General features: G+C 35.4%; 1 protein-coding gene across 8 annotated transcripts in view; it reads left to right on the top strand.

Annotated features, from left to right (window-relative positions):
• Positions 1–27427, top strand: part of LOC131813915 (histone-lysine N-methyltransferase SETDB2-like) — an 89952-nt gene that overhangs the window by 6949 nt on the left and 55576 nt on the right. For 6 of the 8 annotated variants that reach the window (XM_059144459.1, XM_059144457.1, XM_059144456.1 and 3 more), the window contains 5 exons: positions 6375–6464; positions 7496–7621; positions 9086–9151; positions 11883–11979; positions 26630–27193. In XM_059144459.1, coding sequence (XP_059000442.1) covers positions 6375–6464; positions 7496–7621; positions 9086–9151; positions 11883–11979; positions 26630–27193 — 943 coding nt within the window. The remainder of the gene's footprint in view (positions 1–6374; positions 6465–7495; positions 7622–9085; positions 9152–11882; positions 11980–26629; positions 27194–27427) is intronic. The other 2 variants (XM_059144462.1, XM_059144465.1) reach the window with 1 other exon arrangement.

The following is a 27427-nucleotide window of genomic DNA, read 5'->3' on the forward strand; positions in this document are numbered from 1 at the left end:
ATGTTTTTAAAAATACACTTTATTCTTTAGAAAACTTTTATATTTACTTTTTAAAGAAAAATTGAGAGGTTAGTACAAGTTCCCATATCTTATACATCCAGTTTTGCTTATGATTAACATCTTATATTTGGCTTGTACATTTGTTAAAATTAGCCATTATTATTAATTAAAGTCCATAGTTTTTTCATATTTCTGTAGGTCTTACTTGATGTCTTTTTCTGTTCCAGGATCCCACATTATATGTATTTGTCATGTCTCCATAGGGTCCTCTTGGATGGAACAGTTTCTTAGACTTGGGTTTTATTTTGTAGTATGTTGTATCCCAAGTATTTTGTAGGATGTTCCTCTATTGGAATTATTGATTGATTTTTTTTTTTTTCATGATTCAGTCAGGGTTTTGGGTTTTAGGGAAGAAGACCATGGGGTACAGTGCCATTTTTACCACATTATATCAAAGGTACATGATTTCTCTCTTACTGATATTGAGCTGGATCATCTGGCTGACATAGTATTATGTGGTTTCTACACTGTAAATTACCTTTTTTTCCTCCCTATATGCTCCTCAGATTTTCAACAACCAAACACTGAGAGTTGGACATGCAGATCATGGGGGCCACCTGAGGGGATCAGGGCTTTTAATCATCAAAGTCCGGAGGTGGGCTGACAGAACTGTGAGAAATTCCACAGAGACGCTCCAGTATTAGGGATACCAGAGCCTGAAGGCATCTAAGTAGAACTGAGAGAAATTCTGAGACATTCTGGGTCACCCCAGAGAGTAGGGAGGCCCCTTCGGAAGACTGAAGAACAGACAACAGGATTTCAGAGTTCTCTTGAAGGCACAGAAATTAAGGGGAAGCACTGGCAAGGAGAGAGCGGTCACTGGAGACCCAGAAACTTACCAGCCAGGCTGTGAAGTAGGAGGAGATGTCTCTGAGGGTTCAGCTCAGAAGCACAGGCAGATTGCCAAATCCGGCCAGTGCTTAGCCCCACATCCTGCTGGTAGGACCATGTCTTCCAACTCTCGAAATACCTAAAATCAATGGAGAACTGGATCAAATTCCATGTATAATGGAACCCAGACCCAGATAACTCATATTCAAGGAGTGGGGATTATGCTCCCCCTCTCTGAGAATGGAATATTTACATTAATTATTCAGAATTCTTCTACAAGGGAGATTAATCTCTTTTCTCCCATTTGTGTATATAGTCAACCATTTGTTTATTTCAATATGAAGTCATGGGTACTTATTTTACCCTATCGAGTACTGTTTTGTTAATCAAGCTGTCCCAGGATTGGCTTTTGGGAACTCTTTCAGTTCCGTCTGTGTCCCTTTGACGTATCTGTATCTATGTAGATGAATTTTTGTTTTGTTTTGGTTTTTTAGCACTTCCTTATTTTCTGGTAATGTAAGATGCTGCAGGTTTATCTTGTATATTTCCTGCCCTAGTCCTAGAGTCAGTCATTTCTTGAATGAGCCCTGGTTCCTTTTAATGGAAGATAGTGTCAGAAACCAATATCTGGCCATAGTTGTTAGTGGACTATCTTTGCTTATAGGCCCTTTCAGCTGACAGAGCAAGGAATATATGTGTATGCTAAGTTTGTATATATGCATATAAATATCTCTATATGTAGCCATCTGTATCTATATTAAGCCAAACATGAATTTATTCTGATGTTCTCAACTCTAATCCATTACCACATCTCTCCCAACAGTGAGAAACATGGCTCCCACCATCTGTTATCTATTTATTTAGTCAGTTCCTGTGTGTGTGTGTGTGTGTGTGTGTGTGTGTGTGTGTAGTGTAGCTGTATCAGAAATTTAAAGTTATTCCCAGGTAGGAAACTACTGTGCTTGTGCACAGTTCCTTTTGCCTTTAGTCTTGCAGACTCTTACTTCTTTCCAGTTATTTAGGTTAGCACGTTTCTACCTAGCCCTTCAGTGAGGTTGTATATACAACTGTAATACAGTTAGATGTTCTTGCCATGGTCAGCTTTCTTACCTGGAATCCCTGACCTCTTAAATGGTATTTTAAAATTTCACTACCCTTTAACATACTTGTAATATATGAATTGTTAGACAAATCATACTATTGATCAGTGGTCACTGGACTGTTTATGTAGGCCAGTAGTTCTCAAACTTTCTTTTGGTCTCGGGACTCCTTTATACTCTTAGAAGTACTTAAAATCCCTAACAGTTTTAGTTTATGTGGATAATATCTCTTTATATTTGCTGTGTTAGAAATTGAAACTGAGAGGCTTCAAAAAATAATAAACCCACTATGTTAACACATTTACATTTTTGTGAACAATAATTATTCTCTAAAACAAAAAAATTAGAATAATATTGTTTTACCTCTTTACAAATCCTTTATAGTTGGTTTAATAGAAGAGGGAGTCTCATATCTGCTTTTGCATTCAATCTGGCATGAAATGTTGCTTTGGTTGAAATGTATAAAGAAAATGAAGCTTCACGCAGACAAAAAGTTGGAAAAAGAATATTTTAATAGCCTTTTGGATAATTGTGGACTTTTTTGATACAACTGCAAAACTCAACAAATAGTTATTCCTTCAAGGTCAGTTGTACCATGCAATCTGAACATGTATCTGAGTTTTTTTTTTTTAATGTTCTGTTACATTAAAACCCATTGGTCTGCCTTGCACATTGAATAGATCTTTTATGATTTTATAACATCATGCATTGGCCACTTGGAAGATATTGACTCAATGAATTATGCAGATTCTTCTGATGTTGACACATTTTATCATACAGTATTAAAATCACATTTGTTAATATTGCTACCAATCTCATCAAAAAACAATTAATTATTGAGAAGCTATCAGGCTTACTATGACACATAAAAGGTTTACAGATTTCCAATTTTAACTTTGTAGTGTGAATTTTATCATTAAACAAATGCTGTCAATATTGAACTTCCAGGGGTAGGCTCACTTTGTTCTTTTTTTTTTTTTTCCCCAAGGAAATGTGTGCCAAACACCCAAGTCTAAGAAACTATAATTTCTATTAATGGTTGTTTAAGTAAAAATAGTTTTCTGTGGAAAAAAAGCTAGTTTAACCTACAACTCAATCTTACTAGTGCTTTTGCTTGAGACAGCCATTATGCTGTAGTAATCATTTATATCCTTTATCAAAGACATTTAGTGAAATTGATGGCAAAGAATATGCTGGTAGTATACTGGAAGACTTTAAACTGGTAGTGTCTTGCCACTCCCTTGATTCATGCTAAGACATCAGTACTTTTATTCACCAGTGCTTTTATCATCAGTCGATGCCATTATAAAAAAATGAAGGGTGCAAATAATGTCTTAGTATTACTAGTAAAATAGTTTGACCTAGCATATTGTCTAAAGGGATGTGAGGACCCCAGGGGTTCATAGACCACACTTTGCTGATCATCAACTCAAAGATATAGAGATATTCTAGACTAATACAATGAAGCTCTTTAAGGGATACGTGTGTGTGTCTGAGTGTCTTACTATCAGCGTATTTGGTAAGTACCCCAAAAATAGTTGGCTAAGAACTCCTATAGCTGTGATTCTTGATTATTGCCTATTTACAAGGGAGATTGGTAGACATACAGTGTAACTATATAATTTGTCTTTCTTTCTTTACAAAGCTGCTATTACTTCCCACTTTGTGATTATGTTCCTGCAATAAATAGTCATATCTAGCTAAGTGAAGAGCAGGTTGGGACAAACAGTAGAGTTATAAGATGGTATTCTTTATTTCTAGAGGCAAGTAGCAATGTTAGTATACTGATTTGGTTTCCAATTCAAGGACCTACTATTGTACTTACCAATGTTTTCTAGTGAATATACTGAAATGTTTACAGTTTCAGATTATAACCCTGAACATACATACAGTACAAAAAAAAAGGAGCAAGAAACTGAAATTGTTTACCTTGTAATAACCATCTAGATGGTCTACAATTGAAAATGACTCAATTGTTTCTCTCTGTGATACTCATTTAGCCTCTTTGTTCAAGAAAGTTATTAACTGGATCTCTTAATCTCATTTTTCAGATAAATTGGTTACCTTTTTTCTTGACATTACTGTGGTTTAAAATTTCCATAACAAAAAGTGAAAAATGATCAAGAGGAAGACATGAGGAATAAGAACCGTTTAAATGAAAATTAAACCTAGCAGTATGAAATAATAAGGATGCCATAAAAACAATATTAAAAACCCAGAGCAAATAAATATGAATTGCTTAAATCCATTCATTTATTGTACAAGCAGACAATTTCAGTATTTTCCGATGGGCTTTATTTTCTCAAATTATATTGCCAAAGTCCTTTTCATTAATCCATTCCAAAACTAATAATTTAGTTTTGTTCAGTTCTGTTCAGTTATCCAATCAGTTGTTTTAAGTATTTCCTGTCAGAATAATTTGGTATCATGTGTTGACACTTCAAACACAGTTTTCTTATTTTTTTTTCTTATTTTTTATTTTTAAATGATTTATTTATTTGAGACAGATACAGGGCGAGAGCATTACCAGGGGGAGAGGCAGAGGGAGAGGCAGGCTTTCTGCTGAGCCAGGAGCCCGATGTGGGGCTCGATCCCAGGACACCAGGATCATGACCTGAACTGAAGGCAGACACTTAACCACCTGAGCCACCCAGGCACACCTCAAACACGGTTTTTGTTTTTTTTTTTAAAGATTTTATTTATTTATTTGACAGAGAGAGATTACAAGTAAGCAGAGAGGCAGGCAGAGAGAGGAGGAAGCAGGCTCCCTGCTGAGCAGAGAGCCCGATGCGGGACTCGATCCCAGGACCCTGAGATCATGATCTGAGCCGAAGGCAGTGGCTTAACCCACTGAGCCACCCAGGCGCCCTCAAACACAGTTTTAAATGATAACCACTGAGAAATAAAAATTCACTTAAACCCTCATTGTGGTTTTTCAGCATCACTGCTTGTTTTCTCTGATCCCAGGTTATAATGCTGTCAGAAGCTATTTCTAAGTACCTTTCAAAATCCTTCCTGTCTAGATATCCACCTCAAATAAAGATAAATGCCTACAGTGGAGTATTGATTCATATCCATGAAAAGAAACATGATAACTAATTAAGTGCTTTCACAAATAGTTTTGTCTAAAAGCAGTGATTTTTTTTTGGTTATCTGTCAGTGAAAAACAATGATTTTAAGGATTTGGGATTTTAAGGATACTTGCCTACTCAGTTTAATAATATCTAAAATTCCAGAGTTATTAATATCTAAAATTCCAGAGATTTATTTTGCTTAAGACTATATTCCCTATTAAATTTATAGTAATTTCTTTAAGAAGTATTATTTACTATAAACATACTGTATATGTATATAGTGTGTATGTGTGTGTATGTATATTTACTCTTTATATATAGTAATTTCTTGCTAAAGGCCGCATGCTTATCTACACATCAGTTCCATGTGTAGATGCTGTTATTCCCATTTCATCCATATGGTCATACAGCTTAAACTGGCAGTGTGGAATTCAAACAGAAGGGCATCTGAATTCCAAAGCCCAGATTGTTAATCACCACTTCTGTTTTTCCATTGACCCCTGATAATCTATTCTCCTGGATTTTCCTTCTACCTATTTGCTCTTTCTCTGTCTCCATGATTCTCTTTTCTTATCCTTATCCCTTATATACAGAAGACCCTCTTCTCCTTGAACACGTTCTCCCTACTCACATCTTTGTGACTTCAGAAAGCATTTGTATGCCATTGACTCCAAAATTAATGTAATTGGACTGGATCTTACTTTAGAGCCTGTGTACCCAATGTACTTGCCCTACTTAAATTTTCTCATTTGTTCCCTCTCTTTATTTCTTATCTCAGTGAATACCATTACTATGCATATGTCGCCCAAGTCAGAAAATTAGAAATCATTCTTTTTTTTTTTTTTTTTTTTTTTTTAAGATTTTATTTGTTTACTTGACAGAGAGAGAGCACAGGCAGAGGGAAAAGAAGGCTCCTACTGAGCAGGGAGCCCAATGCAGGACTTGATCCCAGGACCCTGGGATTAGGACCTGAGCTGAAGGCAGATGCTTAACTACTGTGCCAACCCAGGCACCCTTAGAAATCTTTCTTGACTCCTCCCTCTTCCCACAGCCACCTGAGTGACTTTTCTAAGAAACTAATCACATCATAAGAATGCTTAAATTTTTTGAGTGGCTCCCATAGTCTTTCATATAAAAATGGAGTTGCTTAGCGTGGCATGAAGGGCTCGCCATGTCACATGGTCCCTCCACCTCTAAAGCATCATTCCTCATCATTATTGTCCTCTCACATTGCATTTATTTCAAATCTTGAAACCTTGTCTTAGCTGTGCTATGGGGAGTTAAAAGTAGGCTTTGTCTTATGTTGTAGGCATCGGTCCAGAGTGTCAACAGGGAAGCAACACCTCTTCTGAGCCTGCAGTGGTGGCAGCATCCCTAATTAGCCAGAGAGTCCCTTTGGGTAAGATGACTTTGCCAGGGAGATTTGGGACTATGAGACCTAAGCCTTTTATGAAGGTTCTCACCCCACTGTCAAACTTAAGAGGTTCTGGGTTTAATTTTTATTAAGGAAAATCTATTTTTTGTAAACTTCGTAGGCTTTCTGATTGTTAATCCTCCTAATGGCTTCTCAAATGATCTTTCTAAAGTATAATAATTATTGTGTCTCTCTTTTGTTTAAGGCCCTATTAATTAATTTTGAACGTTTTATATATTTTAACATACATAAATTTTAACATTTTGGGTATTTTTATTACTTTTAAACATGGTTCATGTATGCAATTTGCTTTTGCCAGAGTAATTGTCTTTCTCGTATTTCTGTTTTCAGCTGTGAAAGAATTATTTCCTCTAGGAAATTTTTTTTAAGTAAACTCTACCCCCAGTATGTGACTCAAACTCATGACCCAAAGATCAGGAGTTGCTGGGCACCTATCTTTAGGAATTTTTGATTAAGGTGTTCACTTGCTGGACATCTGAAATACTGGCCCATCTATATAGCTATATATAAAAAGTTTAAACATTATTTGCTTCATATAATTATTTTAAAAATATTAAAGATATTTAAAAAAATAATGTTGGACATTTAGTTATTAGCAGTTGTTGAGATGTTTAATTCTAAAACCATCCACTTCCATATTCAGTGGAGGTTTTTTCCCTGAAACTTCTAAATGCTTATGTGTCTATACATGTATCTACCACCATCCTAAAATGAAGCCATTCCTTCTGTTTGACTGGGACATTAGAAATAGCATCACTAAAGTTTTCAAGGTATTTTTATGTTAGCAGAAATAAGTGAAATACTTAGGTCATATTCTTTGTCTCTAATTCTCTATAAAGAAACAATGATCAAAATCTTTTTCTCAAGGTAAATGATAGACCAATTAAATCTTGATGTTATTTAGAAACCAGGTGGATTCTTTGTAACATGTGCCTTGGGGAGCTGACAGTCTGTTTCTATTGAGCTCTTAAGCTATGTACTTATTTTTATTTTAGGTGATGCAAAAACTTTCTGGATGGAGCTGGAAGATGATGGAAAAGTGGATTTCATATTTGAACAAGTGCAAAATGTGCTGCAATCACTGAAACAAAAGATCAAAGATGGGTCTGCCACAAATAAAGGTATGAAGCGCAAAAAACTTTCAGTACATTTAATGCTGAATATTAACCACTGGCAATGGAGTACAGTTCTATTTCCAGTATTCGTTTTTAAAGTCAAATAGTTTCTTTTGTTTTCTAAGAGCCTACCATGCATCCTGTTTCCTTCATGTTTGTGCTCTGCTTCCATAAAAACTTGCTTTTACCATATCCATAGATACTTTATAAAAGTGGGTGAAGATGATCACTTTGAATAATAGCTACTGAATTTATCTCTTTTTCTCTCAGGCTACTTTATTCACCCCCAATTTATCTTTTCTTTCTCTTTGTAACCCTCTTGAAGGGTGATTGGTATTGCAAAAGTAGTATCTGCTCATTGTACAACATTTAGTACATATAGAAAAATAGAACAAAAATTATCCATCACCCTATTACTCAGAGACACCTAATGTCTTTTAAAATATGAAAGTACATATAATTATTCTGCCTGCTTTAAAGAGAACTTGACCTACTAGTCTTCTGAAACAATTTGTATTCTACATCGGCAGTCAGTTCTGTCAGCCAAGTTTTAACTTTTTCTATTTCTTTGTTTTCAATCCTGGTTGGTTGTACAACATAAGATTTTTATGTAGAAACCTCCCTCTTTCCTCTAGGACAAAAGATTTTCAAGCAGATTTTCTTCTGGACCATTTTTTTTTTTTTTTTAAGATTCCATTTATTCATTTGACAGAGATCACAAGTAGGCAGAGAGGCAGGCAGAGAGAGAGAAAGGAGGAAGCAGGCTCTACACCGAGCAGAGAGCCCGATGCGGGATTTGATCCCAGGACCCCAATATCATGACCTGAGCTGAAGGCAGAGGCTTAACCCACTGAGCCACCCAGGAGCCCTTTTTGTGCCATTCTTAATACGTTTTCTTGGATGTTCATATGACATTAATCTTTTGTTTGCTTGTCCAAAAAATAATACTGTTTTTCATTTTAATGTTCCTTCTCATTTGTTTGTATGTCTAGTTTTGAATCCAGGTTTACCACCTCCTTGCTGAATGACCTGGAATAAATAGTGGTTTTTGAGGTGTGTGTGTGTGTGTGTGTGTGTGTGTGTGTGTGTTTGTCTGTGTGTGTGTTTTGTTTTGAGAGGAAGAGAGGGGCAGGGAAGGGTAGAAGGAGAGGAAGGAAGAGAATCTTAACCAGGCTCCATGCCCAAGGCAGAGCCCAACACAGGACTTGATCTTACAGCCCTGAGATTATGAACTGAACTGAAACTGAGTTGGATACTTAACTAACTTAAATACCCAGGCGCTCTTGGAATAGTCTAACTTCTAAACATCAATTTCTGTTTCTAATGCTGGTGATCATTCGAACCTGTCAGAGGAGTTAATGAAGACTAAATTAAATACAATCTGTAAATTGTTTAGCACAGTAGCTGGCAGCATAAATGAAAGTGATGCCGCTAATGATTGTTTTCATACTTTTTTCCTTTCCTTAACAGAATATGTCCAAGCGATGATTCTCGTGAATGAAGCAACCATAAATAACAGTTCAACATTGATAAAGGGTATGTGCATTTCTAATCCCAATCTTGAATGTTCTGTTATTTTCTTGACTTGAAGCAGGCGTAATTGACTTAAGTCTGTCCGATTACCTAAAGATAATTTAACATGTAAGATCTATATTGGTAAATTACATGAATGAGTTTCCTTATTAAATAAAAAGTTCTACCTATCCAGAGATAGGAAATGCACATTCTTCTGAATCTCTACAGAAAGAATGAACAAATATATCTCTTCTTTAAAAAATTCTGAGACTCCAAACTACTACAAACCCACTTTGTGAAAAACAGTATTAGATATATTGTGGCATAGATAAGTTGTTGTAAAAATTTTATATTTCTGGATTGTTGTTATACCATCAGTCTTGCAAACTGTAAACTAATTCATTTTAGAAGGAATTGATCAAAGATAATGTACCAGAACTAAGAAGAAGAAAATTAAAGTTATTTTATCAGAGTCACTCTCCAATAAATCTTAGTCTATCTCCAATTTCCTAAAATTTTGAGGAAGTACTTTACTGGATTTTATTTAATACTGCTAAATATTGTTAACAAATTATAATAATTTTAATTGTCATAATTTGGAGCCTTACTTAAGGTTTTAAGTCTCTGAAAATATAGCCCACCATCATCAGTCTATTTTAAAGAAATCTTTTGTTATTCAAAAGTATCCTCAATTTCAGTAGCTAATTTTACTTCTAGTTTTAAAAGAGTAGATTCTTTAAGAAAATAGGCCATCTCAGTATCTTTCAGGAGCACTTTAATCAAAACACTCAAGAGATTATACTAGTTTTGTGAGAAAGAGACTTTCAAACTTAGGAGGTGGTAAGATGAACTAATTCTAAATTTTTTTTTTCTATCAGAAACAATTTATTTCTCAGTAATAGAAAGTAAATTGGGTTTTGGGGTTTTTTTTGGTAATAATTTCATTAATAGAAATATTGCCTATTATAATTTGATACTTTTATATAATTCATTTGAGATGTAATGAATTTATCAAAGTAAAAATATGTGTTTGCCAGGGGTAGAGCAGTATTTGTTACTAAATAATTGGGGAGTTCTAGAATTGACATTGTTGGCAAATGTAAAGGATTAAAAGCTTCGTAGTTTTAAGTTTCATTTTAGTATTTATTTTTAAAAGAATATTGAGACTGGGGAAAACAAAAGGACTTGGTGTTGAAATCAAAATAAGCTATCCCAGATCCAAACTGGACTGCCCAGACCACTAATTACTTTCATTGTCCTTGCTTGTGTATAACTGTAAATATGTGCTATATCCTCAAACAAAGGATTGGATACTCTTTTCTTGAGAGGAGTTATTTTAGCTTTCCTCCTTATCTAATGATTAATTTTAAAATCTCCATGTTTTTTCAGTAAGACTTATTTCTAATTGTGCTTATATACCTTTATTTTATTTATATTTGTTAGTATGGATTTATATGGCTCATACAAAAGAAATTAGCTGGGAAAAAATCAGAAATTCTTAATTTGTGAAACTTAATTTTTAATCCGGAATTATAGCTCTTACCAACTACCAGATTTTACACCTTTCTTGATACTTGAAGAGGGTAATTATTTTCCAGTTAGCGAGATAGTGACCTTGTATTATAACTTAAGCTATTCTTTTATTAAACTTTTTTTTCTACACTTTTTTTTTTCTGCACTAGTGGACCAATGCAATTTAATAATCTAAGGCAGGATGAGAATCACTTTTTTTCTTGAAGTCCATCAGTGCATAAAAAAAAAACACATTTAAAAAATATCTTTAGGGATGCCTGGGTGGCTCAGTCAGTTAAGTATCTGACTCTTGATTTCAGCTCAGGTCATGATCTCAAGGTTGTAAAATTGACCCTCATGTCACACTACACTGGGTGTTGAGCCTGCTTAGAATTCTCTCTCCCTCTCTCCCCTCCCCACCCCTCCCACCTCACACTCATGCTGTCTATAAAAAAAGGGGGAAAAAAATGTACGTGTGTGTATGTATGTATGTATATCTTTAAACCAAACATATCCATTTTTCTCTCTTTTTTTTAAGATTTTATTTATGTATTTGACAGTAAGAGAGAGCATAGGCAGAGGGAGAGGGAGAAGCAGGCTCCTGCTGAGCAGGGAGTCCAATGCAGGACTCGATCCCAGAACCCTGGGATCATGACCTGAGCCACCCAGGCACCCTCACATATCTATTTTTCAAAATAACAGGAAATCCATAATTTTTCTCATTAAATACACAGCTTATTTCTATATTGTAGTCATGATAGAGAGTAAGAATAGATGAAGTAGAAAAGACGAGACAAGACATGGGATGAAATTAAGCACAGAAAGATAGACTAAGTAATATGAAAAGTCAAATGGAAATATAAAAAGAGGTACCCAAATACCCCACCCTCCAAAAATGAAGGTAGCATTCGAACAATGAGAAAGCAAAAGATACATAAACTTTCCATTCTGTGACTTTTAGTAATGATTTTTTTTTTCTATAAAATACAAGCAGAAGTAAGGATACCCAGAGTTCAGGCCGAACTAGATTTTTCTCCAGGAGGTCTCTTCTATCCTATCTTACTTTCTTAATGTTTTTGAAGATATTGACACCTTAATTTTTGGCTTAATTTTGAAATTTTACTGTGTTTGCAGATTTAAGAGCTCCATATATCTCTAGTAAAGATACTATTTAGATATTACAATAGATGATTTTTAACTTGGTGTACCTGTTACTCATGTTTTTATTTTCTTCATGTAGATCATACATCTGTGACCCAGAATGAACAGGAAAACAAATCAGGTTCATTGCCCTCTACATCATATGAAGACTCCTTTCCAGAAGCCTGTACATTTCTGTATGTATTCAAGTTAAATTTATTCATGTTGTTAATACTTCCTCTCCCAGAAGATTTGCTCTTTCTGATTATTTGACGTAAGAGTAGATAGAATCTATTAAACAGATTTTTTCCCCATCAATAGCTTTAAAAGTTGTAAATTTTAGTATTTTATGTAAGATAAAGTCTCATGCGTCCCTTAAGTTGTTTATTTGCTAATATCTCTAGGTAATAAAGTCTTAACAGTAAAATTTAGTTTAAGATTTCTTTGTGTAGGGGGTGCCTGGGTGGCTTAGTCAGTTAAATGTCCAACTCTTGATTTCACCTCAGATCACGAGCTCATGCTCAGCAGGGAGTCTGCTTGAGATTCTCTCCCTCCTCTCTCTCTGCCCCTCCCTCCACTTGCATGCTCTCTCTCTCAATAAATAAATAAAAGATTTCTTTGTGTAAATTATTAATATACTGAAATCTACCAACTTAGCAATTTTTTAACTAAAAAATTACTTTTCCTGGATTTATTTTTTTAAATTTTATTTTATTATTATTGTTTTTTAAGATTTTATTTATTTATTTATTTGACAGAGATCACAAGTAGGCAGAGAGGCAGGCAGAGAGAGAGGGGGAAGCAAGCTCCCTGCCGAGCAGAGAGCCCGATGCAGGGCTTGATCCTAGGACCCTGAGATCATGACCTGAGCCGAAGGCAGCGGCTTAACCCATTGTGCCACCCAGGCACCCCTTACATTTTATTTTTAAGGAATCTCTACACTCCATATAGGGTTTGAACTTACAACCCTGAGATTAAGAGGTGCATGTTCTTCCAACGGAGCCAGCTGGGTATCCCTGGATTATTTCTTTTAAAGAAGTGTTGGAAAAGGGTAAACAGTATTTCTTTCAGTATCAGTTCAGCTTCTCAAATACTTTAACAGCTCTAAATTAGTATCAGAAAGCTTATGAGAATAGGCTAAATTTTTCTGACCCTTTCTTTCACCTTTTACCATTTCAATAAAGATTCCTTAGCATAAAATTGTATAAGAGGAAACCTGACACTCTCTCAAATAGTCTTCATTTTTAGTATGTAATGCCAGTACTAAAACTTTCAAGAACTAGTTTAAGGTAAGTTTCTGAAAGTGTTTTGTGCTAGCCCTAAGGAATAGAATTTCAAAAAACAAAAAGTGTCTTTATAGAGAAAGTTCTTAAGTTAACTGCCTTATTTTGTTTATCCTTTCAGCTACATATTAAATTGACAAAAATATTGTCAATGTAGAACTTTTTTTGTTGTTATTCCTCTAGGGTTTATGAGAATTGTAGATTGACTCTATTTTACATATGATTTGCACTTGCAAATATTAGAGATTTCAGTATAGTTTGAGTCTAAAAGACTCATAAAACTTATTTTACAATACTTTCAGAGAAACCTAGAAATTCTGATCTTCTTTATAGCTTAGTTTCATTACTTTTTTTTTATTCATTACCTTTTAAAAACAAGTTCAATCACTTTAAATCACTGAAGAATGAGATTTTTTTCATACAAATTACCACCAGTCTCCCTTCTTCTATTTATTTTATTTTATTAAAAATTTTATTTTAGGGGCGCCTGGGTGGCTAAGTGGGTTAAGCCGCTGCCTTCGGCTCAGGTCATGATCTCAGAGTCCTGGGATTGAGCCCCGCATCGGGCTCTCTGCTCAGCGGGGGGCCTGTTTCCTCCTCTCTCTCTGCCTGCCTCTCTGCCTACTTGTGATCTCTGTCTGTCAAATAAATAAATAAAATCTTTAAAAAAAAAATTTATTTTAAACTTAAATGCAGGAGTTGGTTTTTTTCTTAAATGTCTCTTCTTGGTTTTAAGTTCATTTTCCTGGCTTGTTAGAATCCTCTTGAATTTTGAATCTCCTTTTATATTGTCTTTCTCTTTTAGCTTTTCTTCTTCTACAAATATACTAAACGAGTTTTCTAGTCTTTATTATAGTCACTAAAAACAGTATTAGATAGTACAGGACCAAAGATAAAACCTTTCTGGTTCACTGCTCTTTCATTACTCTTTAGAAAGAACTGTTGGACCAACTCTGTATTTACTTACCTGTACCACTCTCCCACCTACATTTGTCTATCTTACTGGCAAGGCTATTAGAGGAAATCAAGATTTACTGCATTAGCATTCAAAATCATGCCAGACATTATCAAACCTTGCAAAAAAGTTTAATCTGTACTTTTCTTACCTAGTCCATGTTGGCTTTTCAAATTCTGAGTACTTAAAAAAGCACATCCTTGATTCTCTCCTCTAGAAATTGTTTAGAGATCAATATTAAACTAGTCATTCTTTGCTTTCTGGAAAGTTCCCTTTTTACCTATTTTTAAAAATCAGGCAACATTTTCTCATTTTTCATTTATATTTGAAGTTTTTTCAAGAACTTGAGATGATTTTCTTGGGCCTGGATTTATAAATATGTTTAAATTAGCTGTGTAGGACTCCTTTTAAATTATCACACTTTAATTTCTTCATTTAATTTTTGTTTGGTCTTTCCAACTTGAAGACAGTACTTACGGATGGAAAAGATGAAGACACAATTGATTTTGAGCTCTTCTTTCTGTTATCAGTCTTGTTCTTTCTTTCCCCTAACAAATTGTCTACTTGAGTTTCATTGCTGTCTTATTAGAATTTTGGGGAACCTCAGTTCTTAGTAGGCTTGAACTTTTCTGAGACTTTTCTTACAGGTTCACATCAAGACATAGTATTCTTAAGTGGTCATTTTTTCTTTTGTACATGTTGTTTAAAAAATCTGAGCTTCCCAAATAGTTTCTCTAACTGCTTTTTCATCTCATTAGGATTATTTGTCATTACATAATCAGAACTTCATTTCCTTAGAACCTGAAGCTCTTCTTGTGCTTGTATTACCCTCAGAGGTTTTGTCTGTGAGATCATACCTAACTTTGAGTTGAACTTGCTGAGATCTCTTCAAATAAAGGGATATTTCTATTGAGGCTCAGTGTTTTCTTCCTTTCCCATTAAGAATTCCAAGGCCATGTTTCATTCTTGATCAAAATTAGCTTTAAATAATTCCTTTTAGGGGCACCTGGGTGGCTCAGTTCATTAACTGTCTGCTAAGTGGGGAGTCTGCTTCTCCCTCTCCCTCTGCTGCTGTCTCGCTCTCTAAATAATTCCTTTTTTATTTCCTCTGTAGAGTATGAGCTTATTACTTACTCTACTTTCAGTAATTAAACATCCAGAAAGCCATTAATGACATACGCAGACTAGCAAACTAAATGGGGAGTAGTTTAAGCCAAGGGTTTTCAATCCCAGCTGAGTTGCTCAAGGTCATACAACTTGGCAATGACAAAACCAGAGTGAAAATCTTGGGTTGATAAAAAACTTGCTTTCTGTGTTTTGTTCTGTAGTTGATTTAAATGTCTTCTTTTAATTAAGCTATGACATAGGTAAATGTAGAAACAAAAATTTTATTCCAGTAATAATTCAAAGGTGTCTGCTTTTGTGATGTTAAGAAACCTGGCTTAATTCTTTCTTAGGTACTTTGTCAGGAACACATACTTACTTAAGCCAGTTTAAGTAGTGGGACTTACTAGAGATATACCAGACATGGAGCTTTGGTTAACATACATGGTGGAAATAGGCTTGCCCCACTGTGAAAAGACAGAGATGTGAATTTAAGCCATTTTGCTTTTCACATGACATGCATACAAACACCCAAAAGAGATTTTTTAAATGGGTGCATACACACACATGCATCCCTAACCTAAATATAAACACACGTAAATAAAGCAAGGTGTAAGAGCAGAAGATGTAATATAGCAGGTTATATAGGGACTAGAATTGGAACTGGGGAGTCAGTACCTGAGATCATGGTCAGCATTTTTTAGCTCTGCTTCTCTCCATCTGTTACCTATTGGTTCTTCTTTTCCCACATAGTCTAACATAGCTGTCCCAGCTAAGCACTGTGTGACTTCTAGTGCTAGTGTCACCTCATGGTTTGAGTACACTGAAATTAAAAAGGCTGCCTTTCAGAAGAGGATGAGCAAAGAAAGGATTGAGCAGAAAACAAATGTATCTACGGCAGTTAAGATAACTATAGTTTATACAGGCTTAAAAAAAAAAATTGGTCCTTCAGTGGACATCAAGGATAGAAAGACTTTTTATCTCAGTCAGACTTGCCAAAAGCTAGGACCTTTGTTGGTAAGTCTCTGAAGCCTTGCAGTTCAAGGTATCTAATAACCAAACAGTTCTCAGGCCTCATCCAAACTGAGCAGCCCCTATCCACAAACTAGCCAACAGGTGCAGACAATACCATACTTACCTACTTATCCTTTGTTTACCTCGAGCATTTTTATATTTTTGGGGGGTCAGGAACTAGGTTTACAGCACTATGCATAGGATTTTTTTTTAATTTTTTGGTTTTTTCTAGTAATGTATCTTCGTCTGTATAAGAAAGTTAGCCTTTCTTACCATAAAATGGGATTGAAACTAGGTTACTTTACTTATAGAGCTTGTAGTAAGTTGGTTTTCTTTGACTTTATGAAATGAAGCACAGATAAGAAAAGAATCATTTCTAAGCATATCAGTGTTTCATTTCCATGTTTTTCTATTTCTTGTTTTCTAACTCTCCTGCAGTATAAGAGGTACTTCTCCCTTTGTTAACTGCCAAATAAGTCAAGCCTTTTTACCTCTTAATTTTAATTAATTCAGTCACTGGAAGAGTACACTTAAACCAGCCTAGCTAACTTTTTTGAAATCTTAAATTCCAAATTACCAGTTTTACCATCAATACATTGTAAACTATAAACTGCTTTACAAACATTAGTTATTCTTTAAGAACTAAGGATAACTGGGGCGCCTGGGTGACTCAGTCGGTTAAACGTCTGTCTTTGGCTCAGGTCATGATCCCAGGTCCTGGGATCGAGCCCCACGTCAGGCTCTCTGCTCAGCAGGGAGCCTGCTTCTCCCTCTGCCTACTGCTTCACCTGCTTGTGCTCTCTCTCTGTCAAATAAATAAAATCTTAAAAAAAAAAAAAAAGCGAACGAACAAACGAATAAACAAAGGATAACCCAGATACATTCTCCCTCACATATACCCTAAATTAATCTTTTCATATTCAGAGAATAACTTTTTAGGTCAGCAAATTAGTGTTACATATTTCCCTTTCCGACAAAAAGCAAAGCGGGAACAGAAGAGCATAGTTGAAATAGGGAAAATCAAATAAAAAGATTTGGAGAAAAGGGTGCCACAAAAGCCTCTCTGAAACATAATTTATTTGGTTAAGGCAAGTTAGAAAGGAAAATGAAACATTTGGTTTACTGGTTATACAACCCTGTAGGTGTAAAAATCACTTGAGAGTGAGTAACCTATATCAAAACAAAGAACAAAGCTGCGAGAGCCTAAAAGAATTTATTACAGTGAACGTTGAAGGGAGGTTATTTCTCAAGTAGACAAATAAATAGAAGTGCTCAGGATTTGGAGTATACTATGCTTTATAAAAAAAAAAAGTGGTAGGAAGGAAGGTAGCTCTTAATAATAAGAGAAAAACAATTCCAGGGACATGCTATAAAAAACAAGGAAATACTGGATACCAAAATAAACAATAAAAATAATACTAAAGTGGACTGGGCTAAAGTAGATACAAGTTAAATGGAAGAGTAAAGCAAAAGGTGCATTATAGAATATATTTCTTACTATGGAATATGCCCCCAACATTATCCAAAAATACTAAAACAGATTGAAATTATTTAAGGGGAAGTAAAACCTTTTATCATGATTCTTCATTTTTCCCCCGCCATTGGATTTGCCTTAATCTTTTAGCTACATTCTCATCTAGTATTTTTTCAACTGTCTTTTCAAGAAATTTAAAAGATCAGAAGCACACAAAAAAAATACAGCAAAACCTAAACACAATCGAGAATTAACAGCTATTAACATTTCATTGTACTTGTTTCCAGTTTTTTTAAAAATATGTAGAGAGAGACTGTCTCTGATTCATATCTAACTTCTTGCCATGACAAGTTCCATTCGCCTATCTGCCTTCCTAAGAGCATCACTATCATCAGTTATTTCTCTAGTTAATTTTTTAATATTTATATAGCCACAAACAATATGGTACTATCAGAGTTTTAAAATGTCATGGAAATATTCATACATGTGTCATCTTGTTTTTCTTAGTGTTATCTTGAGATCTAGTCATATTGCTGTGTATAGATCTGTTTTATTCCCTTTAACTCTTGTGTGGTTTTTCATAATGTGAAATACTACATTTTTTTAATCCATTTCTTTAAGGGTGGGTAATTAGATTGGTTTTAAATATTTTCTATTAATAAATAATAGTGCAGTGATCAGTTTTATCTTAGTCTTTCCTCTTTTTTTTTTTTTTTAATATTTTATTTACTCATTAGAGAGAGAGAACGCTCAAGTGGGGGTGGTGGCAGTCAGAGGGAGAGGGAGGCCCCCTGCAGAGCATCGGGAGCCTGACGTGGGACTTGATCCCAGGACTCCAGGATCATGACATGAGCCAAAGGTAGTTGCTTAACCAACTGAGCCACCCAGGTGCCCCATCCTGGTTTTTCTTTTAAGAAAAGTGTTTGTTGTGAAAGTCACCTATTAAGGAGATTAAAGATGTAATCTGGAATCTATAAGATTATCCAAAATGTAGAAGAAAAGGACAAATGGATGAGAAAAAAAAGAGAATGATGAATAATTACTGTCCTAAAAAAGAAGCTACTATCAGAAAACCAGTAACTACAGTGAATGCTATAAAAATGCTTTCAGGATCATCCCTATGTTACAGTATTCTTTAGAAAATGTAATCATTTTAAGCAAAAGTGGTAGGATTAGGGTCAGTATGCTGCTGTTCGTGGTGGAGGAAATCACAACATCTAAACTAGGATTCAAAATTGCTCTGACAACTCTGAAAATAAAAATACGTATCTTTTCCATTTATAAATTTGGTACTTATAAAAATATGAAATGTAGCTACTTTCAATATATTAAAAATATAATGTAAACCTGCATTACAAAACCATTACTTTTGGAAAAAACTGCCATATTTTATTCTGAACTAAAACAAAAACACTAGAAGCTGGAATAAATGAGACAGAAACAACAAAAAAGATAACTTCTGAGTGTGAGAAAATATCGAGTGTGGAAGTAAAAGCCTTCATCAAGTACCATAGTAATGAAAATTACTATTAGAGAAACACTCGTTAAAAAAGAAGTTTTAGGGGCACCTGGGTGGCTCAGTGGGTTAAAGCCTCTGTCTCCGGCTCGGGTCATGATCCCAGGGTCTTGGGATGGAGCCCCACATCTCTGCTGGGCAGAGAGCCTGCTTCTTTTCCTCTCTCTCTGTCTGCCTCTCTGCCTGCTTGTGATCTCTGTCAAATAAATAAATAAAATCTTTAAAAAAAAAAAAGTTTTAGTATCTATTAAAGTATAAGTACATAAGAAATATTGAGACAAAAGCAAAAAAATAAATAAATAAATTAGATCAGCACCAGACTTAACCCCTGCAGATGATCAGAAAACATACCATCCACATCCCCTTCTGGAAAACACTCTCATACATCCTCTTGCTGACCAAAAGATGAATCAGAATGTAAAAATTAGGATTGGGGAGGACATAGTATTTAAGATATGGCAGTGGCATGGAAACCATCTAAATAAGAAGTTAACCATAATAAATTCATGAGTCCTTAAACTCGGCTATGGAGTCCCTTAATGGTATGCAAAATTTTATGTTTTGCAGAATTTTTTGTGCTATATTTCTAGGGAGAAAGTTTATAATTTTCATCAGATTATGAAAAGGGTTCATGACCCTAAAAGTTTAAGTGTCACTATGACATATAGGGGTCTTAAATAAAATTTTAGCAATTCTAATCCTGAGAAAATTAGAAGAGTGAGATGACCAAGTGGAATTTATACTAGTCAAGCAAAAGTGATTTAGTATTAGAAAATCCATTATTTTAACAAAGTAAACCATAGGAAGAAAAACTTAACAAATGCCAAAAGACTTTAACAATTCAATACCAATGATTAGAAATAGAATTTACTTTAATGTGATAGACAATATATTTCTCTAACATCTATATCCAATGTATTGATGAAACTCTAGATGCATTTTCTTTAAATTAAGACAGGAATGCCTGCTATCATAATTGTTATTCAGTATTTTCCTAGAAATCCTAGGTAGTACAATAGAATATCAAAGAAAACATTATTGAAATATACACAGTAAAATTATTTGTAGATGATCTTACCCGCCTTGAAAATTCAAATGTAAAATTATTGAGCTAAAATAAGGGTTTAGTAACAGTCACAAAAAATAAAAATGTGGAAGTCTGTACCATTCGAAAATGTGGCATAAAGTCCCCATTCACAATACCAAAAAGTAAATAAATGGGACTAATCACAAGAAATGTCTAAGTGAGGAAAATTAAACCTAAAAATTTAAATAAATGGATAAACTTACTGTGTTCCTTGATGGGAAAGCTATAAATAACAAAAATGCTAATTCTTTCCAAATAAATTTCTAGATTTAATTTAATATGAAATCCAGTCACTTGGATTTTTTTAAGTTGCCAAATACTATAAATTTAATCTCAAAAGGCAAAAAATCAGAAAGCAGAACATGTTCAAAAGGAAAAATAGTGACAGAAGATTTCCCCTGATAAACCTCAAAATGTTCCATCAACCTATGGGGAAAAAAACACATTGGTATTGGTTTGCATCAATTGGTAACAGTTGCATTAGGAGACAGAATAAGCCTAGAAATAATAGAACATTTCATGTATTTATAAGAAGGTAGGCTATGATTGAGTTAGTAAGTCAGAAGTTACACAGTAAAAATGACTCTGGAACAATTGGATAGCATTTGGAAAATTTAGGTTAGAGCTTCATAGTACATCAGAATAAATTCCAGATGAAACTGGACTCCCACCTCATGGAAAAATTAATTATAAAATTAGAGTCCTAATAAAAATTTAAAAATAATAAGACTTGATGTCTTCTCATGACATTGTTATCATGGCTTTATTCATAACATTATTTGCACTTTATTATAGATACTTAGTTGTCTGCCTAAAATGCAAGCTCCTTGAGATCATAGAGCTCTCATCATTGTTTCCATAGCACCCAGTGTATAGCAGGCACTCAAGAAATCTGGTGGAAGAATGATTGAGTGAGTGAACAAATAAACCCCTAATAGGAAATTGGACAAAGCATATGAATAGTTAACCAAAGGGGGGGAAAAAAGAGACCCGTAAACATAAAATTATGGTCAAATTCTCTGTTACTTAGAGAAAAACATTAAAGAGTAATAAAGTACTGTTTTTCATTAATCAAATTGGTTAAAAATTTTAAAATAATTATATCAACATTCATATGGTATTAATTGGTCCAGCCTTTTTGAAAAGCAGTTTGGTAGTCTGTATGGGTTAAAATGTGTGTACCTCCTGGCACCATGATTGTGATCTCTAAATGTTATTTCTCATTAAGCAGGAGTGGCTTTGGAGGAATGGCTGATTCTACACCTGAGACTTCTTAGGACAGAAAGCAAAGAAAGCTATCAAAGACTACCAAGTGTGTTAGAAAGATGTAGGAGCAAACTTGGAGGAGCTCCCACTGGCCAAAAATCACACAATTTGAACGTCTAAAGGAATAATCACTGTGATTGATTTAAACACATTAAAACATGGATTAAAAATCCATTGGTTCCTGATGACATTTTAAAAATCAGTCACTTTAGTAGTTGCTAGGATACAACTCACCATGCTGAATTCTAGTAAATAAAGATAAAGAATCAAGCATTTATCCTGCTTCTCCTGTATTCACTGTATTTCAGATAACCCAAGAGTTGATGAGGAAAATCTCTTCTTTATCAAAGAATTCCAGCCAGAAAATGAAGTAGAAATGGTAGAATTAGAAAATTGTTATTTTTTACAACGTCCCCCATCCCCAAAGAAATTAGGCCAGTGTTGTCATATTAATGGTGATAAGCACAGGTTTTTTGTTTTGTTTGAAACTTCAAATTTTTTGAGAAATACATGCAATGAGATGTTCCAGCAATGTTAAATTGCTGTAAAAGTTTCTAAACTTTTGCATCTTTATATTTTTGTACTTGTGAATTGGTAGCAAACCACTGGGGACTGACACCACCACACCTTGAGTAGCATTGGCCTAGACAATGATCATGAGTGAATAACAAAACTATTAAGTGAAAGAAAAATCTAGAACAACCCCTCCCAGCCTAAGAACTTAAATCTAATCAAGCTTCTAGAACTGACTACTGATTTACCAAATAGAGGAACAGAGGAGTGAGTTAAATGACACCACCACAAGGAAAGCATCAACCAAATTCTGGAATGGGGGAAATGCTATAGGACAAGTAACACAATTTATTAAACTTCAACAAATAAATGTCATAAAATGAAGAGGGAGGGGATATTGCCATAAGATTAGAGGCAAAAAGACATCTGAATCAAAGTGTGTGGGACTTTTTGAATTCTATTTCAAACAACCAAAACCAAAATGTAAAGATGAGTCATTGAGATTCTATGATTTTTAAAAGCCTTGTTAGTTACACATACTAAATTATTTCAGGTAATGTTTAGGATTTGCTTTAAAATACTTCATTCAGCATACTCTAGTGTGGGGCAAGAGGAGGAAGAATAGAAGTAGAACAGGCAACATGTTGATAGTTGAAGTTTGGTAACAAATGTCAAAGATAAACAAAACCAGACATTAAAGTGATGAACTGGTTTCATTCAGTCACTACTGACAGTAGGGGAAAAGCTGAGCTTCATTCAGATTTGTGCTGGGGTGACTGGAGTTTTAGAGGTGAATGAGGAAGTAGAGATAGAGGAAGAGGGGAGCTCAAGTGAAAAATTACAAAGAGTCAGTGTGAATTCCTCTGAGGCCAGCTGTATGTGCTAGCTGAAAACCATCAAAGTTAATATTTATCCTCCCAGAGAGACTGGCAGACAGAGGCCCTATGCTTCCGGACGATTAACTTTCAAGGGAAGGGCCTTCAGGACCTGGAGAAACGTACTCCTGAGTTGTAGGAATTAAATGCACATCTTTGAGGAATGGAGGAAAGATTCACAATTGTAAGCCCTTTTTAGTAAATGCTCTAAGAAAAGTGGAGGGGCTTATCTTCAGGTGTTGGCTAGAAGAAACCTTAAACTCTCCTGACAGCGTTGAGCTTTCTTAGGCAGCACTTCCCTTGGGAGACTTGGGTCCTCCTAGAGACATGGCCTTATGCTGCTAGAAGCCTTGCTAGAGTTTGGTTGACTTAGCGCACCGGTTTGGATAGAGATATTGTGTGCTGAGAGTTCTCCAGTGCTTACAAGTACGTGGGGGTCCAATATAGCAGGTTTTTTTTTTTAAATGAGAAAAATACACAGCTATATATGTTTGCACGTTTTATTAATAAGAGGTTATTTTATTTATTTACTTATTTATTTCTTAAAGATTTTATTTATTTGACAGAGATCACAAGTAGGCAGAGAGGCAGGCAGGGAGCCTGATGCGGACTCAAGCCTGGGACACTGGGATCATGACCTGAGCCAAAGGCAGAGGCTTTAACCCACCCACCCAGGTGCCCCAATAAGAGGTTATTTTAAAATATGTATTCTTGTTACCCAGTAATTCATCTTAAAGGATGTATCGTACAGTAATAATCAGGAATTTGGTCAAGGATATGTATGAGGATGTTCATCAAAGTAGTGACCTATAGGAAAATTGGAAACAAATATTTTTATCATTAAAAGATTTATAAATATAGTACATACTTTTATGTATTACATTGTAGGACATTCCAGAGCATCAGGAGCCATTGATTGATGAGTCTCTACAAAAGCAAGCACTCATAAATCGCTGGAAGGACTGACCCCATGGGGAACAGTTTGGCAATCTTTTTTTTTTTTTTTTTTTAACAGATTTTATTTATTTATTTGACAGAGCGAAAGATCACAAGTAGGCAGGGAGAGAGGGAGAAGCAGGCTCCCCGCCGAGCAGAGAGTCTGACATGGGGCTTGATCCCAGGACCCCGAGACCATGACCTGAGCTGAAAGGCAGAGGCCTAACTGGCTGAACCACCCAGGCACTCCCAGTTTGGCAATCTTAACAAAATTACTAATTTATTTACCCTTGACCTAGTACTCCCACTTCTGGAAACATATTCTGAAGTGTTATCTTTACATGTTTGAAATTGTTATGTACAAGGTTATTCATTACTTCATGATTTGTGATAGCAAACGATTGGAAACAATACAAGACTAGTTAAATAAATTGTGGAATTTATGCAGAGGAGTGCTATATAGCTGGAAAAGGGATGGAGAACCTCATATCGGTGCATTCAGTATAGTAGCCACTAGCTACATGTGACTATTTAAATTTGAATTATTTGAATAAAATTAAATTTAAATTGATCAAAATTAAATTTAAAAACCAGTTTTCTGGGGACACCTGGGTGGCTCAGTTGGTTAAGCAGCTGCCTTCGGCTCAGGTCATGATCCCAGCATCCTGGGATCGAGTCCCGCATCGGGCTCCTTGCTCAGCGGGGAGCCTGCTTCTCTCCCTCTGTCTCTGCCTGCCACTCTGTCTGCCTGTGCTCGCTCTCTCTCCCTCTCTCTCTCTGACAAATAAATAAAAAATCTTTAAAAAAAAAAAAACCAAACAAACCAGTTTTCTGGTTACTTTATCCACATTTAAAGTTCTCAATAGCCACATGTGGCTAGCAGGGCTATGAAATTGAACAGCCCAGGTACGGACCATTTCTATCAATGTAGAAAGTTATTGATGGTGCTGCTTAATATAGTGAGCATAAAAATATCTCTAAAATACCTATATAACTTTTATAATAAATAACAGATACCTAAAAATAGAAAATATTAGGTAAAACAAATCTTAGGTACTTTAGGGGCGCATGGGTGGCTCCGTGGGTTAAAGCCTCTGCCTTTGGCTCAGGTCATGATCCCAGGGTCCAGGGATCAAGCCCCGCATCGGGCTCTCTGCTCCGCAGGGAGTCTGCTTCCTCCTCTCTCTTTGCCTGCTTTCTGCCTACTTGTGATCTCTCTCTGTCAAATAAATAAATCTTAAAAAAAAAAAAAAAACCTTAGGTACTTTATGAAAGATTAAATCTCAAGTTCTATACACATGGAATCTTCTCACAGATTTTTTTTTTTCTTAAAATCGGTAACCTCTCCGTTTTCTTGTGTCAACTGATCATTTTCGTGTATGTCAGTATGAGGCCAGGTGGAATACACATTACAGAAGAAATCCAGTTGGCATAATTATTGCAGGATTCTTGATGAATAAGTTTTGTTTTTTAGCTAGCCCTTCCTGGTTTTTACAAGCAAGAATTTCTAACCAAGCATGCCTAAAGAAGTAACATTCCTCAAAGTGCATGCTCTAAATGATAGGTGCTGTAGCACAGAGTTACAGCTGTAATCACAACTTTCTGGGGATATTCTGAAATTAGGGGAAATTCTTCCTATAATAGGAAGAATATTTGGTCTTTGTCCTGGTCGCTCATTTAGCTTCTAATACTTTTGGAATTTCCTGAAGAATGAGTGTCTTTGGTGTGCTAATTAAATGACTTGGTAATGCGCTCCCAGTTAGCTTCAGGGTGGAGGCTGGTCACGAAAAATTAAACCTCCTCTAGATGCTTGAAACTTGGGCACCTGGGTGGCTCAGTTGCTTACGCGACTGCCTTTGGCTCAGGTCATGATTCTGGAGTCTTGGGATCAAGTCCCACATCAGGCTCCGTGCTCAGCAGGGAGTCTGCTTCTCCCTCTTACCCTCTCCCCTCTCATGCTTTCTCTCTCTCTCTCTCTCTCTCTCTCTCTCTCTCAAGTAAATAAATAAAATCTTTTTTAAAAAAGAAAGAAGAAGAAGAAGAATGAAACTTTCAGTCCTACCTACCAGCCTCCAGTGAGGAAAGAAGGGCTGGAGATTCAGATAATCTCCAATAGCAAATGATTTAATCAGTGGTGCTTACATAGTGAAGTCTCCATAAAAACTTCTAAGTGGACAGGGTTCTATAAGCTTCCTAGTTGAAGGTTTTGAGGTGTTGGAAGGGCAGCACACATGGAGAGGATAGGCCAGCTCCATTCCCCTTCCCAATTCCCTTGCTCTATGTACGTCTTAACATGTGGCTATCCCTGAGCTGTATCTTTTATTGTAAACTGGTAATAGTAATTAAAACATAGTAATATTACTGTAATAATAATTAAAGTGAATCTTTCTAGCAAATTATCAAACCTGAGGAGGGCATGTGGAAACCTCTGAGTAGGTCAGAGGGATTAGGTGGCCTGGAACTTACGTTTGGCATCTGAAGTGGGGACAATCTTGTTGGGACTGAGGCCTTTAACTTCTGGTATCTGAGGCTGGCTCTAGGCACATAGTGTCAGAACTGAACTGAATTATTGCACACTTAGTTGAAGAGGTGGACCTGAAAAAAGATACCATGTATTTGGTGTCCAGAGGGTGAAAACCCTTGAGGTGTAACTTTTATATGGTTACAGAACATGATAAGTAAAATGTTTATATCAGAGTCTGGCTTGTTTTAGTGATATCTAAAAAAAAAAATAGGAATTAATTTATACCTTAGTGTGAATTGTTTTTTAAAAATGGGGAATTACATATAATTGAGATACTAATGAGTAATTAATTTTAAACAGGTCCACAAAAAATAAGGAAATTCCTCCTTGGGCAAATAAGGTTCCATACATCAGAGAAAAGAAATCATCTTTGAATCTATCTTACCGAAGTCATGATTGCTCTCGAACTTGTCTAATCAAAGTACCACTAACCTTCAAGGGAGAAAACCCTCTGCAGCTACCCATCAAATGCCATTTCCAAAGACGACATGCAAAGACAAACTCTCATTCTTCAGCGCTGCATGTGAGTTATAAAACCCCTTGTGGAAGGAGTCTACGAAACGTCGAAGAAGTTTTTCGTTACCTGCTTGAGACAGAGTGTAACTTTTTGTTTACAGATAACTTTTCTTTCAATACCTATGTTCAGTTGACTCGGAATTACCCAAAACAAGAAGAAATTGTTTCTGATATGGATATTAGCAATGGAGTGGAATCGGTACCCATTTCCTTCTGTAATGAGATTGACAATAGAAAGCTTCCACAGTTTAAGTACAGAAGGACTATGTGGCCACGTGCATATTACCTAAACAGCTTTACCAACATGCTTACTGATTCATGTGACTGTTCTGAGGGCTGCATAGACATGTGAGTAGAAAAACATGGCATTTCAAAAAGTCTTCTGAATGTAGGGGTACTTGTCAGGAAGTCCTATTGTGTATCAGTTTGTCTGTTTGTCAGTCTAAACTCTGTTCACTAGGAATCTAAAATGGAAAATATATTCTATCACTAGCAATAGAAAAGAAAACTCTTTTCCAAATATTATAGTAATTTGAAAGTTATTTCTTCCAAAGATGAGTATTTCCTTTAATCTAGTACCAT

The sequence above is a fragment of the Mustela lutreola genome, chromosome 13 (genome assembly GCF_030435805.1).
Source record: "Mustela lutreola isolate mMusLut2 chromosome 13, mMusLut2.pri, whole genome shotgun sequence".
In the NCBI taxonomy this organism is placed as follows: domain Eukaryota; kingdom Metazoa; phylum Chordata; class Mammalia; order Carnivora; family Mustelidae; genus Mustela; species Mustela lutreola.